The following is a 19089-nucleotide window of genomic DNA, read 5'->3' on the forward strand; positions in this document are numbered from 1 at the left end:
CATCTTTGTATTTCATGTGTAACACTGTTGATCCAAAAATTCTTAACCTCTTGGGAGAACTAAGAACTGAAATTATACAGAACAATGCATATCCTCAAAGCAGTGCTATGTTTTCATTGCATCTTTCATTATTCATCTTAAGGAAACTGCTCAGGGTCATTTCTGTGTTGAATTTCATTGCATGGCAATGCTCACTGCTTGTTGAACCAAATTCCAAAGTAATCCACTTCTTTTTTAAAGTTGTTTTCTATTCCATTCTTCTTAATAGAGTGGAAAGCATTATTTCAGCAGCAATAATGATTACAGGCGTAGCAGCATTAACACAAAGTTGTATCGGAGCCATTAATGCAGACTAGTTTGGATGGCAGCACTCATTCACTCATAAAAAAAGTACCCTCCTTGTTTTCTCAAAATGTCACAGAAATAAATGAGTGCCCACTTTTATTTGTCTTGAATTTTGATTTTTAATCAGTGGATATATGACGTCCTTGTCTGTGTCTTGTAAGCAAATATTTCATGAACATATACCCTTTATAAACGTATTTACTTGGTTGCGAAGCACTTTCTAAGGATGCTTTAGATTTTCAGTTGCAGCATGAACAGGGAATCAGGGAAGATTATTTAAAGTCTGGAATATATTTGATTACTGTTGGCTGCAAATAAGTGATTGGAGAGCACACAACATGAGACGTGTCATCTCAGCCTGCATCCAGCTGTTCACACATTGCTAAATTTGTACAGAATTTTGAAAGCCAAGTGCTTGCAGGATTGTGAGTTACAGGGAAATATTAATGTGCCTTTCCAGCTGGTCTGGACCTTTTCCCATAAGAACTTGCACTGAAAATCTCCCTTTTTATTTTAGCTAAGCAATTTTCTGTAGATCACATCAGTAAATACATTCTTAAGAAATTCACACATTCTGAAGCAGATACATTTCCATTTAACAGATTTTGCTATTCAGTGTTAACACATGAACACTGACACATTATCGGTTACTCAGATTGATTACTATAACACTCTATATGTGGAGCTACCCTTGAGACTGATCTGGAGATTGCAGCGGTGGCCAGACTGGTGTTGGGTGTGGATAAATTTGATCACATACTGGTTCTGGTTCACTTGCATTGGCTTCCTTTTGCTTTCTGGGGCCAGGTTCAAGGTTCAAGTACTAGTATACAAAGCTCTCAGTGGTTTAAAAGGTAAAGGTAAAGGTTCCCCTTGACAATTTTTGTCCAGTCATGTTCAACTCTACGGGGCGGTGCTCATCCCCGTTTCCAAGCCATAGAGCCAGCATTTTGTTCAAAGACAATTTTCCGTGGTCACGTGACCAGTGTGACTAGACACGGAATGCTGTTACTTTCCCACCGAAGTGGTCCCTATTTATCTACTTGCATTTGCATGCTTTCGAACCGCTAGGTTGGCGGGAGCTGGGACAAGCGGCGGGCACTCACTCCGTCGTGTGATTCGATCTCACGACTGCTTGGTCTTCTGACCCTGCAGCACAGGCTTCTGCGGCTTAGCCCGCAGCGCCACCACCTCTTTATATGTCGAGTGTCTCTCCCTCAGAACATCAGCAGTATCAGCTGTTCTTCTCAGGCTCAACTTCTCCAGATTGCTACGCCAAGAGAGGCAAAAAAGTCTGTCACCAGAAATAGTGCCTTCTCAGTCATGGCCCCATCCTTATGGAATGGACTCCTGGCAGAAGTATGTCAGGCCTCCTCCCTCCCATCCCTTAAGACAATGCTAAACACTGTCCTGTTTCAAGAGCATCCTCTTTTAAGTTATTCTTTAAGTGTTCCCAGTGTCGCCTTCATTTTGGGTTTGTATCTATTGTTTTGTTTTATTTGAGACATTTAATGTTGGGTGGTTGGGTGACTGCTATAGTGTGTCGCTGTAAACCACTCAGGCAATTTAAGGAGGGGAAATTATACTCTACCTTAGCGTCTCTGAGAGAGCTAACGGGATTAAAAGTCTCTTGTGGCAAAAACATGACATTTCTTCACGTTGGGACAGAGGCAAAAAAGCATGTGCACAAGATGAGTATATGGCAATAAATTGCTCTTTCTGAAATGAAAGCAAATTGAACAGACAAGGAGATGAAACTGGATATTGGATAACTCATTTCCTTTGATTCTAACAATTCAAATAATGTATTTATTGTCATTGTAAGTCTATACATAGTATATACATACAACAAAATTCACACAGACACCCAGAGACCAGGCCCACATGCACACACATAAAAAATCCCCAAACACTCCCCACCCACTAAAAATCCCCCACTAAAAATACAAAGATTTTTGGCATTTGCATTGGATAGTTTTAACTTATAGAGTGAACCTAATGGCAGGCTTTTTTTTAAATCAATGTGATATTTCATTAACACTTACAGAACAATGGGATGACTTACAATCAAACATGCCTGAAGTTGCTTGCTTATATAAATACTCTTTTCCAAATCTGGAGGGTTACAGTTAGTGTCATATACTCATATTGAAAGTGCTTGAAATCTTTCTTCTTTTCCTTGTAACGAAAGAGTAAATCTTTGCAAAACGTTGCAGACAGCATTTATGAAAAAGCAGTACCAGTTTCATTTTATCTTGTCTTTGTGAGGTAGTCCAGGGTATTTTGACACTGGTGTTGACTTGCCATTTCTCTACTTGTACACCAGAGCTATACTATAACTATACTCTGACTATCCAGAAAACTCCTGATTATAGGCAATTTAAAAGGAAAATAGATTCACCAATCAATATACAGATGTATAAAATTAAGTAAGTCACTGTTAGAGTTGCCCAATTTAAATCAATGGAACTTACAGAGGACTTGGCTTATTAAATACCCTTTGATCCGGTGGACCTACTCTAGTGTGATTCAATACATTAATCAACAGGAGTTTGGCCATTGTCCGTTATGTGAATTTTTTCTGTGGTTTGAACTTTGTAGACCTTTATTCAAAGGAAAAAATATGGTCCTAGCTTTTAATTTGGTGGAAGGCAGGTAAATGAAGAGATGGATACAGCGAAAAGGTGAAATAGAGCCATCACAGCGAATCATGGCAGAGCACTTAAAATTGAGCAGTTGTCCCTGATATAGCAATTGCGATTTTATAGATATGTCTGTTTTTGTCTGTGACTAATTTGATGGTAGTCCTTGTAGAGTTATTAGTACCTGAAGTGTACAGTGGTGCCTCGCTAGACGATGATAATCCATTCCACTGAAATCGCTGTTTAGCGAAATCATTGTCTAGCAAAAAGCATTTCCCCATTGGAATGCATTGAAACCTGTTTAATGCATTCCAATGGGGAAGAATCGTCGTTGTCTAGCGAATATCGGCCATAGGAAAGCTGCTTTGCGAACAGCCGATCAGCTATTTAAATCGCTGTCTTGCGAAGCTTAGGTCCCGAAAACACCTGTTTTGCGAGCATGGAGGGAGCTGTCAAAATAGTTGTTTAGCGAAAATTGGTTTGCGAAGCAGGGACCAAACATTGTCCAGCAAAATTCCCCTATAGGAATCACTGTTTTGTGAATCGCTATAGCGATCGCAAAAAGTCGATGTCTAGCGAAAAAACTGTCATGTAGGGTAAGTGTCTAGCGAGGCACCACTGTATGACTCAGCCCATGGAATTCCTGTGGGGCATGGCACTGCTTGTGTTTGCCATGCACAATAGTCTGGGTGATTTGTTAATTTGTAGATGGTGAATTGGCGCTATAGAGCCAGATGATCATCGTGATCTATTTTGCCCTCTTCTCTAGAACTGAAGTCCAGAATACAGTTGCCTAAACATAAATCCTGTTCAACTCATTGGGACTTGCCCCCTAATAAACATGTATCTGATTGGTCAGTAACTTGATTTTCTGCAAAACAGTTCTGTCTACTACCATTTCGTGCTTAGTTAGTGTTAGAATTTGCATTTCTTTTCTAGTGATATTCCTGTAATCTGATCTCCAGAGAATTAAGCCATCTGCATGCACATAGTACCTGTTAAAACTGATTTTAACTGTGTGAAAGTCCTCTGGGTATCTCAAATGTAATTACTTTTCAGCTAATCACTCAGAGATTTAGGCATGACATTAATAATTGACAGGACTCTTGACATTTTATGTGGCAAACTACATAATGCAAGTGGCCCACTGCAAGTCGGGGAAAGAGCCTTCCAGCTTTGTGTATGTTTGTGTGTGCATGCGGCCAAGGAGAGGATATCTTACAGTGAGCAAGCACCTCTATCTCTACTTCAGTTCAAACTACAGAGGAATTATTGGAAAAGGGCTGTAATTCAGTGGAGGAGGACATGCTTTGATTGAAGAAGCGCAACATTCAATTACTGGCACTAATTTTTTTTCCTTATGTGATGTGGCGTGTGTGTGCTTTGATTGATTTTCTAAACATTGTTGTTTGGTTAATTAACTGTGTATTTATTCGGTTAAAGCTGTATATTTTGGTGGGGGTTGGGTTGGAGACTGGTAGATACGTATGTTGTTGCTGGCTGTACTGCTGTCCGCTTTTGGAATAGATTGATTCTCTGTTGCCTTGCCTTTACTTGTTTTGAAGGACTGTCAATGGGTTCTTTAGGGCTTTTTTGACTAGTGCCAGAAACATGAAGAGAGAAAAATGAAACGAAATACTGTAACCTGGAAGAAGCTTCAGTGCATGAAGAACATGAAAAAAGGCCCCTCAAAAGTTTTCGCCATGCCTATATCTAATCAGGATTTCAGCCATCATTTAAGGGCATTGATTACCCCCTTTCCTTAAAAATGCTGGTGTACTGCAGATTGAAAGATGTGTGAGAAACATAAAGATTGCAACGGCAGTAGCAAAAAGCCTTTATAGAGGGCAATACATTATTATATTAAAATATATGTAATTTTTCTATTAAAGTAAATACTGTTGTAGTAAGCATAGCAAGTGAGTTCTGGCTTAAAAAGCAAAAAGAAATGAAATAGGATGCCATGCTAAATACTTTTATAAAGACATGTACATTTCTCAACTTTCCTGCAGCCTGTTCTTTTTGGGTAATATGACAGAGAAATGGATATCCGGGGCACAGTTCAAATGTTCTCTTTTTTTCTGTGTAGTCTTTAGATTTGTGTTAGGTTTCAGTAGTCAAAGGAGCATGATGCAGAATGATTGTATAGAATCAATGAAACAGAATGAGTACTCCTAGGTACATCGCATCAGCAAATACCTAATGGTAATACCTACTAAGAGCAATAAAAAACTGAACCACTCCTTGTTCAGAATCTTATCAGTGGATATGGGAAGAATTGTTTAATGTTTTAAAAGGGAGATATGAAGATGCATAGTTTTGTGGACTGCCGTAGAAGGAAGCACAGTCTCTTAATATTTTTTCTACATAGCAGGCTACAGTTCCTTACTGGTCAGGAAAAGGCACCCTGGATACTTTGTATATTTGTCATACTAGGTACAAACAAGTACTGAGGTTACTAATATAAATCTAAATACAGTATGTGCCAAAAACTGTACAGTATATGATAATAATAAACCAAGATTCTAGTCCTCAGGGTATTTTCCAGTTTGTAAAAACTGAATTGTTTGCAGCTCAGACATTTGTAGACCCAGTATGGATTTCCATATGACTCATTGGTGATAGCCCTCAATTAATTGCCCAATATTTTAATCACGTACAGTATAAATCTTTTAATCACGTACAATGTCCGTCAATCCTCTCAGAAAACTACATTGCATTACAATATTTTACAGTAAAAGACGTATCTACTCTGCTGCTAGTATAGATTAAATATACCAAGGTAATACATGCTCATGGACTGACATCTTATTTACATGGAATATCTGGAACATGGAAACCCAGGCAACATCCTTTAAATGTATTCCCTTTTTGTCCCATTTGTGACAATGATTCAGGCATGCATAGAGAACTAATTCATGTTTGAACATTTAATGTGAAGCAGAAAGCAAGCATTGTAACATTTGACCTTATGACGGGTCAAAGGTTACACTTTCTCAAAAATGGTTTTGCAAATCTTTTTCAGAGCTGATAGATACACACCTTAGCTGGATACAAAACATTATATGAAACAGAATGCCTGTGCTTTTTTGATCCAAGCAATCAAAGTCCAAGGTAATTGATATTTTCCTGACTTTTGTCTAGCTGCAGTTTTTCTTATTCTTCCTTTAATTTAGTTGGGTTTCTTCTGTAAATTTAATTTTGGGTCTTGCACATTTTAAAGGTTAATTACAGAAACCTCTGCTATTTGATGGGTAGGGAAGATCCATGTGGAAGGATGGGAGGTTTGCATGCTGTTTACAATCACTAAAATGTGTCAACAGTAAAATCATTAGGATCTGGATATGCCTGGTACTGCAGACATATATGCCTGTTCTCTGCTCCCGACACCCATCCCACTTCCACATTCCCTTCTTCCCACCCACCCTAACTCTAAAATCTCATTGCCATTCTGCCTCTTGTCACTTTTGAGTTCTTTAATGTGTAGATTGCACTCATTTGTATGCAGACATCCAGCTGATTTCTGTGGGTATCCTCTGATTTCTGTGGATATCCACTGATTCTGCAAGGCCTCTTTTCTGCCATTCTTCAGCATAGTTCTGCAAAAAGAATGTTGCCTAGGAAGCAGACTCACTTTATATTCTTATTCCAGGGACCAAAGGGATGATCCAGATGCTGCCCCATTAGTCCATCATTTTCCAAAGTGTATGCCATTGTATTATTTCCAGTGTTACACAGACTTGAGTGACGGCCCTTCTCGTGTAATCCTGTGTGTTGTGGGAATCACTGTGCAGTACCTAACTCATATTTCTGTGTGGGTCCATGCTGGTATTGAAAAGTGGACTCTCCTTTATGAGTTGGGGGGATGCCAACAATGACAAAGCGTGAAAGGAGGTAAACAGAGGCTGCAGTCACACTGGCAAGAGGAATCGCATTTAAGTGTCATTTAAATCAATTTAGATTTTATCATTCACACAACACAAAGGTGAAATCAATTTGTATGTCCTGCAATTTATATGTGTTTTCCAATCTCTGTCTTAACTCTCTCAATTCAATGTCCTAACTCTCTCACTTCCATTCCCTATCTCTCCCTTTCTCTCTAACTGTCTAACTGTCCCTCTAACTCTGCCCCTCCTGTCCTATCATAGGCTCCTGCACTTGAGCTCCATATGATAGACACAGTGGCTTTTTTAATACTTCACTCCTAAAATTGACTTTCAGTGCAATTTTGTGGAAATGAGCCAATTTCAGCAGTGTAGGCACCAAAACCAGTTTATGTCACCAGAAACAAATCAATTTCCATTCAGTGCATGTGAATGCAGCCGCTAGTTTAAATGTCACATGACTTGAATCTGATTTTTAAAGAAGTCTGAACAGAAATCGTTTCAAACTGCCAGTGTGATCACAGCCAGCATTTGCATTATAAAGGAGAAGGTATTGGGGGGGGGCTTTTAATTCTGACCTTCAAGGTCACTTTTAGCTACATTTGATTTCCCACAACCTTACAAAGCAGCATTTAACAGAGTTGTTACAGAAGGTGGAGAGACCTCCCACCTTCTGGGTCCCCTGTAATGCAGGCACAGAAGGTTTGCTTCCCCGCATCTTCACACACCTTTTGATGGACAAATTAGACACCCTGGCCTCACTTTACATATGAGCAAAGTAGAAACAAGAATAAACCACATACAGTGGTGCCTTGACTTACAAACGTCCTGACATATGACCATTTTGAGTTACGACCAGCTCCGGCCACAAAATGTTGCTTCTACTTGCGACCGGAGCTTCGAGTGACAACCAGAAAAAGGCAGGGGGAAAAGGTGGGGAATTCAAATTGCTAACCATTGGTGTCAAAGAGGCTGCTTCTTTGTAACTCTTTCACCCCAGCAGTTAGAGAGTGTGCAATCAGAGGTGGCTTCAGACTGCCTGGTAAGGTGTTGCTTTCTACTTTTTAAAAACTGTTCTGGGTGGGTTTTGCAGCATGGTTTTGTGCTGGGTGGTGGGAATATGTTTCTATGCTGTGATGGGTCTTGCAGGGTTTGTTTGCTTTTTGGAGTTTTTTTCCCATTTCCAATGGGTCGTGCAGGGTTTGTTTGTTTTTTGATATTTTTTTCTGCATTTCCGATGGATCTTGCAGGGTTTGTTTGCTTTTTGCTTTGCTTTTTTTGCATTTCCGAAGGGTCTTGCACAGTTTGTTTGCTTTCTGCTTTTTTAGTGTTTTTGTTTTGTTTTGTTTTGTTTTTGCATTTCTGAAGGGTCTTGCATGGTTTGTTTGCTTTTGATTGGTTTTTTTTTTTGTATTTCTGAAGGGTCTTGCATGGTTTGTTTGCTTTCTGCTTTGCTTTTTTTGCGTTTCCGAAGGGTCTTGCACAGTTTGTTTGCTTTTCTTGTTTTTTTCCCCTTTGGCTAGAATGGATTAAATGTGTTTCCGATGAGTCTTGCAGTGCTTTGGGGTTTTTTTTTTGTTTTGTTTTGGTGATTTTTTTTCCTTCGGACCGAACAGATTAATTGCATTTCAGTGCATTCCTATGGGAAATGGTGCTTCAACTTACAACGATTTCGAGTTACGACCGGAGGTCTGGAACCAATTAAGTTCATAAGTCGAGGCACCAATGTCTTTGCCTCTGTTACATCTGAATTCTCAGTCACACTTTTTTAAAGGAAAAATTGTTTGAGCTAACCATAGTTTGCTTCAGTAGGCCTGATACATGAAATCAGGGTTAAAAACTGGGGGTGGGGGGGGAGAGCAGGACAAGACTAAATTTTCCAAATCATCTTGAGGCCACCTTTTAAATGTTTTTTAACCAGGTTTGGTATACAGAGGAAGAAGCCAACAGGTGTGTTTGACTTGTGTAGTACTTTGCCTTTCAATAAATTTCAGCTGTTGGTGTGTTGCCTTCATGGCTGTGACCTTGCTACAGGTTTCAAGTTGATCACTGTGGGAAATGGGTCAATGGATTAAATAGTTTTCTCTGGCATATCTCTTTCTATAATCTAATGTTCAATCTAAACCCTATAATTAACTAAGAAGAGGAATTTATCAACAAAGGGTTGACTGGATGGCTCAATTGGCATGAGCTGCAGCAGGTGAAATACAGTCTCTTAAAGTCAAATAGAAATCCGAAGTGTGTTCATTGCATCCAAGTGTCATATGCACATCAAACAATCATGTTTGGCCTACCAAATATGATTGCTTGAGAGTAATTGTAAGGGGGTGCCCTTAAGAAAAGAAAGACAACAACAAAAATCCACCTCCCTATCCCTTGCTATCTTCTTTTTCTCAGAGGAAGCTTTCATCTCCCACTCTAAAAGGCACAGCATATCTGCACTGCCCTAATTGGCTTTTGGAAAAGATACAGTATTTGCTTTCTCCTGTTAGAGGAGCAGAGGAAGTTTTTAATTTCCCTATGTCATTTAGTGGCTAAGCTGAACAATAACAGGGAATTGAAACTGGATGAGAAATTGAAAGCAGGAACCTCCACTTTGATTTGATACCAATAATTGCATGTGCTAGAACATATCCAAACAGAGTGATCTACCCTGCCTAAGAAAGTTTAGTCGCTGACATCTTGTCACTGGCAAAAGGAGTAAACCTGCTCATCCCCACAGTGGAACCAACAGTGAGACAAATGCCTCTGTAGTCACCCCAAACTCTGCAGGGTTGGTTAGTCCTAATTCAGAAAGGTTTTCTTTGTTATGAATCTGTGAGTATGCAATGTATTCTGGAGGTTGTAGGACAGAATCCCCAGCTCAAACCACATCTACTGTTCCACTGGAAAGATACTGAAAATGGATGGTGCTACATCTTGGCAGTCATGATCAAGCTGCTAGTTTGGCACCTGCTGAATCAACTATATAAGAGCTTAAAAGGTTTACATGGATTAATTCTTGCTATATGCACAACACAATACTTATACTTAATGTATAAGTATATCATGTGCATACATTTAGACATTAGAATGCAGGCTGTTCTTGGGTTCATCCCCTGTTTTCAAAATCTGTTGCCCACAACAGTGTAATCCTGTGTACACAGCACTCTCCTTTATCTCAACCTCTGATTATCTTAATCTTTTGGATGTCTTCCCAGCTATTTGGCTAAATGAGGGCACATTTTTATTACATATTTACAAAAATCAAAGCACAGTATTCAAGCCTCAGGAATTTTGGACTCTTTGCTACCCTCTCCCCCTTCCCTTCTCTATTGCAAAGATAGAATGAGTCATAGTAAGCTCTAGATATCTGCTGTGCAATCATCAAAAGTGTATAAAAATATGAGTGGATTGGAAAAAGTGAATATGGAACATTTGTTTACCCTTTCCTTTGATACCAAGAGTTGGGGAGCAGGGTGCTATGACATTAACATACCGCAATTTTTTTAAAAAAAACAATCTTCTTCCCCCCCACACACAAACACACAGAGAACACATTGTTGATTTGCATTGAAATTAGATCATAAAGAGAACAGACAAAGATAGCACTATTGATGATTCATTCAAGGTGTGTATGTAAGCTTTACTACTCAGCACACTGAGATACAGCGGAAATTGGAAGGAAATGCTATGTTTAGGTCTATCATCATAATTAAAAACTTTTCTTAATTAAACATTTGCCCCTTTCACCAGTTTTATCAATTCATTAACAACATCTATATATCACTAAAAAGCCCAACAAAGATCTTTATTTGAAACATTGAAAGAAAAGCTATAGTTCAATAGACAAAACATCTTACTCATTGACCATACTAAATATCTAATATATATTATTTATATATATTTTTCTTCCACCATTCCTACAACTGGAAATGAATAGTACCCTTAAATATTTAAATTTACCTTAAGTAAAATCTGTAGTTGCTACTAATTCAAAACTGCTCCCCCAATTAATAAACCAATTTTCATTAATTATTATAAACATTAAATTGATTTAGCCTTGCACTCCAAGTTACACTGTTGCGCTTGTTAAGGTGAAAGACATGTAAGATGAGCTTTTGAATTTATGGTGGTTCTGTGATTCGAAGATCCAGTATGGGCCCTGTGCTCAGTAAGTCACTCCAGTATACAGTTGAAGTTCAGAAGTACCATATTTTTCTGTGTATAAGATGATACTTTTATCTAAAAAAAATTTAGATTAAAAATTTAGGGTTGTCTTATACACGGAAGCAAGGAGGGGGAAAGCAGGAATCATCAAAGAATGTGAGGGGGGAAAGTGGAGAGGGAAAGTGGAGGGGGAAAGCAGGAATCATCAAAAAGTGGAGGGGGAAAGCAGGACTCATCAAAGTGCTTTGATTCCTGCTTTCCCCCTCTACTTTTTGCAAATAAAGTGGAGGGAGAAAGCAGTTTCCTCGAGAAAGCACTTTCTTTGGAAGAAAGTGGAGAGGGAAATTGGGAATCATCAAAGCGCTTGCTTTCCCCCTCCACTTTTTTGCAAAGAAAATGGAGAGGGAAAGCACTTTCCTCTCAAGAAAGTGAGTCACTTTGATGAATCGCTTTGATGATGCCTGCTGTCCCCCTCCACTTTCTTCGGAATAAAGTGGAAGGGAAAGCACTTTCCTCACAAGAAGGCACTTCCTTGCAAGGAAAGTGCTTTCCCCCTCCACGTTCCTTACAAAAAAGTGCTTTCCTCCTCTATGAAGAAAGAAATTCTGGGTTAGAAAAGGGGGTCTTATAAGTGGGGGCATATTATACACGAAAAAATATGGTATACTCTTGAAATCTCATGCACTGATTAGGCCTCATCTAGAGTATTGTGTCCAATGCTAGACATTGCACTTTAAAAGGATGCCAACAAACTGGAACAAGTTCAGAAGAGGGCAACAAAGATGATCAGGGGACTGGAAACCAAGCCCTATGAAGGAAAACTGAAAGATCTGGGAACCTTTAGCCTTGAGAAAAGAAGACTGAGGAGAGATTTGATAACATTTTTCAAACACTTGAAAGGCAGTTATACAGAGGAGGGGCAGGATCTAGTCTTAGCTTATCAAAATCTTATTAAAAATGCAGTAATATAGATGTTGCCGCTATTGTACTTCCAAAAATCCATGCATTTGTATTTGAGATTATGCTCTGACTATAGAGGCCACTATAGACCTTGTGCAGTTCTCTCTACACATTTCAGTCAATACATGCTGATTCTTGGTTAACCAAGACCACTGCTGTTGCAAAGGGAAGTGCAGAAATAATCACAAGTAGATATAGTATATCTAGATTAGCTGCAGTATGCTGTGCAGAAGTTTTAACTCTCCAAAAATGGGTTGTTTCTGTAGACTGAAACAAAAGAACAACTGGACTAGGGTATCCCCCGAAATGTTTCCATGTTAGAAAAAATATTCCCAATGTGAGTGAGGCAAAAACTTGATGGGATCTCTTTAAAAAGAGTCTGAATACCAGAAGTGCCTTGAAAGTGTGCCTGAACTGTACTGTCCTGAATGAGCAAGAAGGCAAATAGATTTGAGTATCTTTTGAGGGAGCTAGAGGTACTCAAAATTGTTCCCTTGAGAAAGATTTTGTGTTAAAGCCCAGTGGGGATTTTATGAAGGAAATATTGGGGGGGGGGGTGTTATACTGGCACAATGTTGTTGTTTGTTTCGATTCCAAGTTATTCTTATCCTTTTTGGTGTGGTTGTTTCAAGAGATTCTCTCACTGTTCTGTGAAGCAGATGAAAACCAACACACCTGTTAGGAAGTAAAGGTAAAAGGTAAAAAGTTGTGTCCGACTCTAGGCGGTGGTGCTCATCTCCGTTTCCAACCCATAGAGCTAGTGTTTGCCCACACACAATCTTCCGTGGTCACGTGGCCAGCGTGACTAGACACAGAACACTGTTTACCTTCCCAGCTAAGTGGTACCTATTTATCTACTCACATTTTTGCATTTGTGCATGCTTTCAAACTGCTAGGTTGACGGGAGCAGGGACAAGCCAAGGGGGCTCACTCAGTCGCGTGGATTCGATCTTACGACTGCAGGTCTTCTGACCTTGCAGCACAGAGCCTTCAGAGGTTTAACCCGCAGCACCAAGGGATTTCCTGGGGAGTGAGCAGAGGATTGTGCAAAGAAATACTTGTGTTTTGAAACATCTTCACTTTATTATCAGAATCGATAGTAGACGGTCCTAGTATTGTTGAGGCATGGGATGTTGTCATGCTTTTAGTGTATTTGTGGTACTAAGCAGGCTGGAACTATTTCCTCCTTGTAATCCACTTGGTAGAATGAAGGCTTGTTTAAAAACTGGCCTGCTGCGTCTCTCAGCCTGCAATTTTGTGCTGGCCACAGAGGGGGGTTTTCCCTCCTCTACAGTCAATATGGAAATGTGTGGCCCTCTCAGCAAGCTAGTTAAAAGTTTTGAAAGCTAGTTAAAAGTTTTGCAAGATTGCTAGGTTTGGGGGCTTATTTGTAAAGCAACACAAGCCTGAACCTTTAGCCATTTTCAGAAACCCTGGCTTAGCAAACATAATAACATTAATTTAATTTTGTTTCTATCTACCTTGGGGGGGGGGGTCTCCTGAAGTTTAAAACATTAATCCCACCTAGCCATATTTAAAAATAGACCGATTTCACTAAATAATGGGAAATGCCCCTTCCGTGCAGAGAAAGTGCAGATAAATGTGTTCGTGCACATGCACACTTATGCAAATAAAATGTGTTGATAAATAAACCAGTCTGCAGCCTACTCGTTTACAGAAAGGAAATAACCCTCCACTCGCTCATTAGTATTGGTGCCCACCTCTTTTTTTACCTAACTGCTATTTTTAGCACTCAAGAAGTGAAAAATTTCCATTGAAGATCTGCTCTTCTCATTTCCTGGGTAGAGAAAACAGGAAACCTTTAAAACAAAACAAAACAAAAAAAATGTTCAGACTTCAGTCTTCGTTGGTGAAACTAGAGCAATTTCACCTCCCACTGGCTGCTCCTTGACACTGCAGCATGTCAAGAAGACAAGAACTTTGGCAGCAACCATGTTTTGCGAACTGCTTTATTTTGAACTGTTCCTTAGATGTCCAGATACAAAGAAGTTCAACCTGATTCCCCACCAAGGTCTTAAGCATGTCTATACAAATGTCTTCATAGGGAAAACCCCACCCTACTTTCGAGTTCAGGGGGTCTTTGATTATACACCACCAAGATACCCCCATACAGATTTCCAGTCATGGGTGTAATTTCAAAATGTACACCACAATTTTTAGATCAGTGATTTTAAAGTTTTGCTTTGCTTTCCTTTTGCCAAGAAACCCCTGTAACATTTAGCTTATCATACTCTTGTGTGAAACGCCTCTTTAAAATAAAATAACTTTGGTGCTGGTATTGTAGTTCGTATTTGCCATTGTAATAACAATTGCAATACTTTATAAAATTATTTGCACTAATCAGTTATAACAGCTGTAATGGAATAATTGGAAAGTTTTGAGTTCATTATAATTTTAATATGAATTCTAAACTTGGTAAACTGCCTGAAGTTGAAAGTAATTTTGCACAACCTCTGGTCCTGGCGTATATTCACAATTGGGTTTTGAGACAGAAACACAAGGAGGTATTCTTAATATCTGCTCATTATTGACTACATTTAGATATAATAGTAAGTCAGAATTTTGACTTCTAATTCAGAACCATATGAAGATTCTGTTCTTCAAAAACCCTCTGGTTTATGAACGTGGGATATTGTTCTTCTGTGTCCATGATTCAAAAAGCCAGGAAATGGTGGAATATTGCTGCATAATATCGTGCCTGCATTGCCAGCTGGAAAAGGGACATCAAACTTAAATAGCAAAGAGTACCCTGAATGTTGACAACACCAATGGCAACAGTCAAGATGAGATGATCTACAGCAGTGGTCCCCAACCTTGGGCCTCCAGATGTTCTTGAACTTAAACTGCTGGAAATCCTGGCTAGCAGAGGTGGTGGTGAAGGCTTCTGGGAGTTGTAGTCCAAGAACATCTGGAGGCCCACTGATCACAGGGCATTCTGTTGTGCTTGGCATCCTTTTTCCTGCTGGCAACATGGGCACAATATTGTGCAGCAGTATCAGGCCACTTCCTGGCATTTTGAATCATGGATACAAAAGCACGTTATCCCACATTCATAAACAACACCCCACATTCATAAACCAGAGGGTTTTTAAGAACTGGATTTCCTGGCTTTTTGAAATGGAAGTTAATTACCCAATGCTAAAGGATCCCAGAAGATGAGCACATGATCTGTACTATGGTTGCTGGGAGATAGCAGAAGCAAGAACAGTCGGAATGTGGCTGAAGTCCCTCTGTACCAAAAAGCTTTGAAGGGTTGTTTTAGACTTAGTAACACGGTGAAGCCAAACTGTGAGTAAGTGCAATGTATGCAGTGGAGAAATGCACACACTCTTTAATCTCTCAAGGGAACTAATGTTGCCATGCCTGCTCTGCACAATGAAGACTAGAAAGCCAGTTTCCAAACCCTTTCCTTGATTTAGTTAGGCAAGCTGAGGGAGAAAAACTATATTGGACTCAAAGCTCTACAAATATGTGTGCATGTTTTCCAAAACATGGCCCCTTGCTTTTGATTTTTTTTAAAGGGGGAGAGGTTGGAGTTAGCAAAGATTGTCACTGGAAACCAAGATCAGAATCATCCATACAGTGTGAAAGAAAGACAGTGAAGACAGGGAGAACAATCAGCTCATTTGAAATGTAGTGTTGGAAGAGAGCCTTACAGATACCACAGACAGCGAGAAAGGCAGAAAAGTGGTTGCTCAGTCAAGTCAAACCTGAACTCTCAATAGAGCAAAAAAATTAGTAATCTGGAGCTATTCTACCATGCACATATCATGAAAATGCAGAACTAATGAGAAAGGAAAATATGGATGGAAAAAGTGGGGGTGGCGCAGTGGGGGGTGAGGAAGACTTAATATGAGGCAGATAATCTTTATAAAGTTAGTTTGCAAGACACTCTAATATGATATGTTTTTGATTTGCAAGATCTGAGCAGAGTTCTTAAAGATAAGACATTTTGGAAATTGTTCACTCATATAGTCATCACACATTGGAACTGAATTTTGAAAACATTGGCTATGTTGATTTTTTTAAAAGAAATTGATAAAATCCCTATTGAAATTCAGTGATATTTTCACACTATTAGAATCTTTTAATGTGAGGAACAACTATTGTTAGGGTTTCACATATTCTAGTTTTAGGCGACTAAGAGAAAAAAGTACAGAACTTTGTACAGGATTTCAGAATGTATTATGTTGACAACATGTCGGAGAGTTTTTTTAAAGTAAAGGCTACAAAAATAGGCTTGGCAATCTGTGTGAAACAGAGTGGTCTTGTGTGCTAGCTTGCTAGGACTGTTCCTCTGTTTGCAGGACTGTTCAGTCCAAGAGCAGTTTAAAGATTATGAGACATTAGAAAACAAAAGAAGAAGCCTCAAAGTTGTGAATCAGCTATTGGCAGCTGCATCACAGATAAGTGAGATACACTGTATTTCATTTTGGTAATTCTTTCTAAATATATGCATAGACCTATGAATTAATATATGTACATTTTATGAAAGTTTGTGATCTCCAGCCTGTTGGGTGATGACTACTTGAATCAGTAAACAGAACTCTTAAGAATTTCAGTACAAATGGACTTCAATGTTGGATATATATCTCCTGAATAGGGGTAGATGTTGTTAGTTTCATATGTTCTCATCTCGGAGTTAAAGTTTCTAAGACTGAGAATCACTGCATTATGCTGTCAGTTGTTCTAGATGTGTGATGAAGAGCTTTCAGATTTGGGTTGCCATGAAAGAGGAGTTTCTACTGTTGCATCAGTGCAAGATCGCACTGGAAGCAGATTTTGCATGTCATGCAAAGACAGCTCATTGTGTGTCTAGCAGTTTAGGTATCTGGCTGCGGTTGGGAATTCAGTTCCCCACTGTGTCTCCTGTGACTAGAGCCAACCTGTGTGGTTTTGGGCAAACTGCACAGTTCCAGGGTTTCCCCAGAAGAAGAAAATTATAAATCACTTCCAAGTATCCTCCATCTGGAAAACCCTGAAAACGGTCTCCATAAGTCAGAATTGACTTGATGGCACATGGGGATGATGATGATTTCAATTGTATTTTTGCAGCAGGGATAGGGAAAGGTGCTTGTGACATTTTCAGTCTCATGTTCTTTGCCTTTGGACACTGTGCATCATGACATGGATGGGGAGTGGTGTAGCAGTATTGTTTGCTAGCCATGAATTAGTCACAGTGGGACCCAAAAATGGAACTGAAGTAAGAATAGTGTTGCAAGAACAGCTTCACTCTGTATCAACTGTAGGTGCACTTGCTATTGTCAAAATACAGAAGTTGATCGAACAACATTACATCTCAATTGACCATACATTTTTATAAGATGCTGAAGCATATATTAGTTATGTCTAATATATTCCATCCTTCCTCCAAGGATCTCAGTATAGAATACATGTTCCTCTTCTCTCTCCCACTTCCAAATTTCATTCTCACAATACTTCTGTCAGTAAGGTTAGGTAGAAACAGAGGGATTAGCCCAGATCATTCTGTGAAGTTTATGGCTGCACTTCATAGCCTGGGAGTTGTACACAGGTTTTAGTAACCCAAGCACCCAGCCACGCCTCCCTGGCTGTCTGAATTGCCTTCAACAGCAAAGTACACTCATTATTTCATTTTGGATTCTGTTTAATCCCCTGCATGTTAACACCTTTTTTTTGTCCTTCCTCTTTTGCTTCACAGTTAACGAAATTATCAGGAAAGAGTTTTCTGGACTCCCTGCCAGAAGTCAGACATAGAAGAAAAGATTTGCAAGACAACTTTTATTGAATGCTTCCGTACCTGACCTCTTAGATTCTTCTCCTGCCCCATCAGCCTCCTGCTTCCTTAACTGATCATCTCAAGGCACCGGTTCAACACCAAGAACAATGCATTGGCATCAGACTGACAGCTTTGACTAAGCAACTCGGCACCTCTCACTGTAAACATCAAAAAGAACATTCTTCCTTTTGTCCAAAGATCATGTTGTTCTCATGTAGTAATGCATGCACTTGACACAACCGATTAGTATGACAGCAAATTCACACCCACTGGGGGGGAAATAGAGATGCAGAAAATAAAGCATCAATCCAGAAACCTGGGCCAAAATAAAGTAGGATTGCATGTCTGCTGTGAACACCAGATGAATTTCAAAATTATCAGCTCAAGAGAGAGGATTGATCAGATTAGTCAAAAAGATTTTAAAAATGATAACTCTTACAAAATAATGCACAAATAGTAAGGCAGGAAAAATAATAAGGGAGACAGCTTTTCCAAACAGAGGCTTGACTGCCACACGGCATCATCTTGTAAAAGTTTCAAAAACAACTTTCAACATAGCACAAGAGAGCTGCTGTAATGGAAGAAAAGGAAGAGCGTTACATCATGTGGGCACAACTGATTATGAAGCTGTAAACTAACTCTGGATTGCGGCTTGATTGTGTTGTTGCTCTGATCACAGGATACTTTAAAGCCACATTTTCTTTGCTTTGGATTAGAAGAGGCATAGACTCAAGCTACAGTACAGTTAAAGCAGTGGTCCCCAACCTTGGGCCTCCAGTTGTTCTTGGACTACAACTCCCAGAAATCCTGGCCAGCAGAGGAGGTGGTAAAGGCTTCTGGGAGTTGTAGTCCAAGAACATCTGGAGGCCCAAGGTTGAAGACCACCAAGTTAAAGTATTGTGGAAGGGAAGAGTTCAGCATTTTAAGGCCTATGGATTTCTGTAGAAGAGATACGAGTACTGATAAGATAAATAATCTCTCTGAAATTGGTGGGACCTAAAATGATTAACTTCTATTGATTTTTCATATATAGTATATGAGTCTATATGGATAGCATGAAGTAATCAAAACCAAGATTTTTCTTACGTTTCCTCTCACCTCTACAAAAAAAAAAAAAAAACAGAAATTTTGTTTGTATTTAATCATCTCAATTTAGATTTGAGACAATTGCCATAATTTAACAGTGGGAATTTTGACCCTTCCATATCCATTAGTCTCAAGGTTCATAGTGAAAAATCACAAGAACAGGCAACCCTAATTGATGCCACAATTTCATTCATAGCAAATAAGCAGAATAATTTAAATGGTTAAATCAACTGTGTTTCCTGCC

At 39.3% G+C, this 19089-nt stretch overlaps 1 protein-coding gene across 4 annotated transcripts in view; it reads left to right on the forward strand.

Annotated features, from left to right (window-relative positions):
• Window positions 1-18380, forward strand: part of NFATC2 (nuclear factor of activated T cells 2) — a 111946-nt gene extending 93566 nt beyond the window's left edge. For 3 of the 4 annotated variants that reach the window (XM_020779514.3, XM_078392176.1, XM_020779520.3), the window contains exon 10: window positions 17682-18380. In XM_020779514.3, coding sequence (XP_020635173.3) covers window positions 17682-17737 — 56 coding nt within the window. In that variant the 3' untranslated portion in view covers window positions 17738-18380. Of the gene's footprint in view, window positions 1-6012; window positions 6102-17681 lie in introns of all 4 variants that reach the window. The other variant, XM_020779517.3, reaches the window with a different exon arrangement.
• The last annotated feature ends 709 nt before the right edge of the window (window positions 18381-19089 follow it).

This window comes from Pogona vitticeps, chromosome 4, assembly GCF_051106095.1.
Source record: "Pogona vitticeps strain Pit_001003342236 chromosome 4, PviZW2.1, whole genome shotgun sequence".
Taxonomy (NCBI): Eukaryota; Metazoa; Chordata; class Lepidosauria; order Squamata; family Agamidae; genus Pogona; species Pogona vitticeps.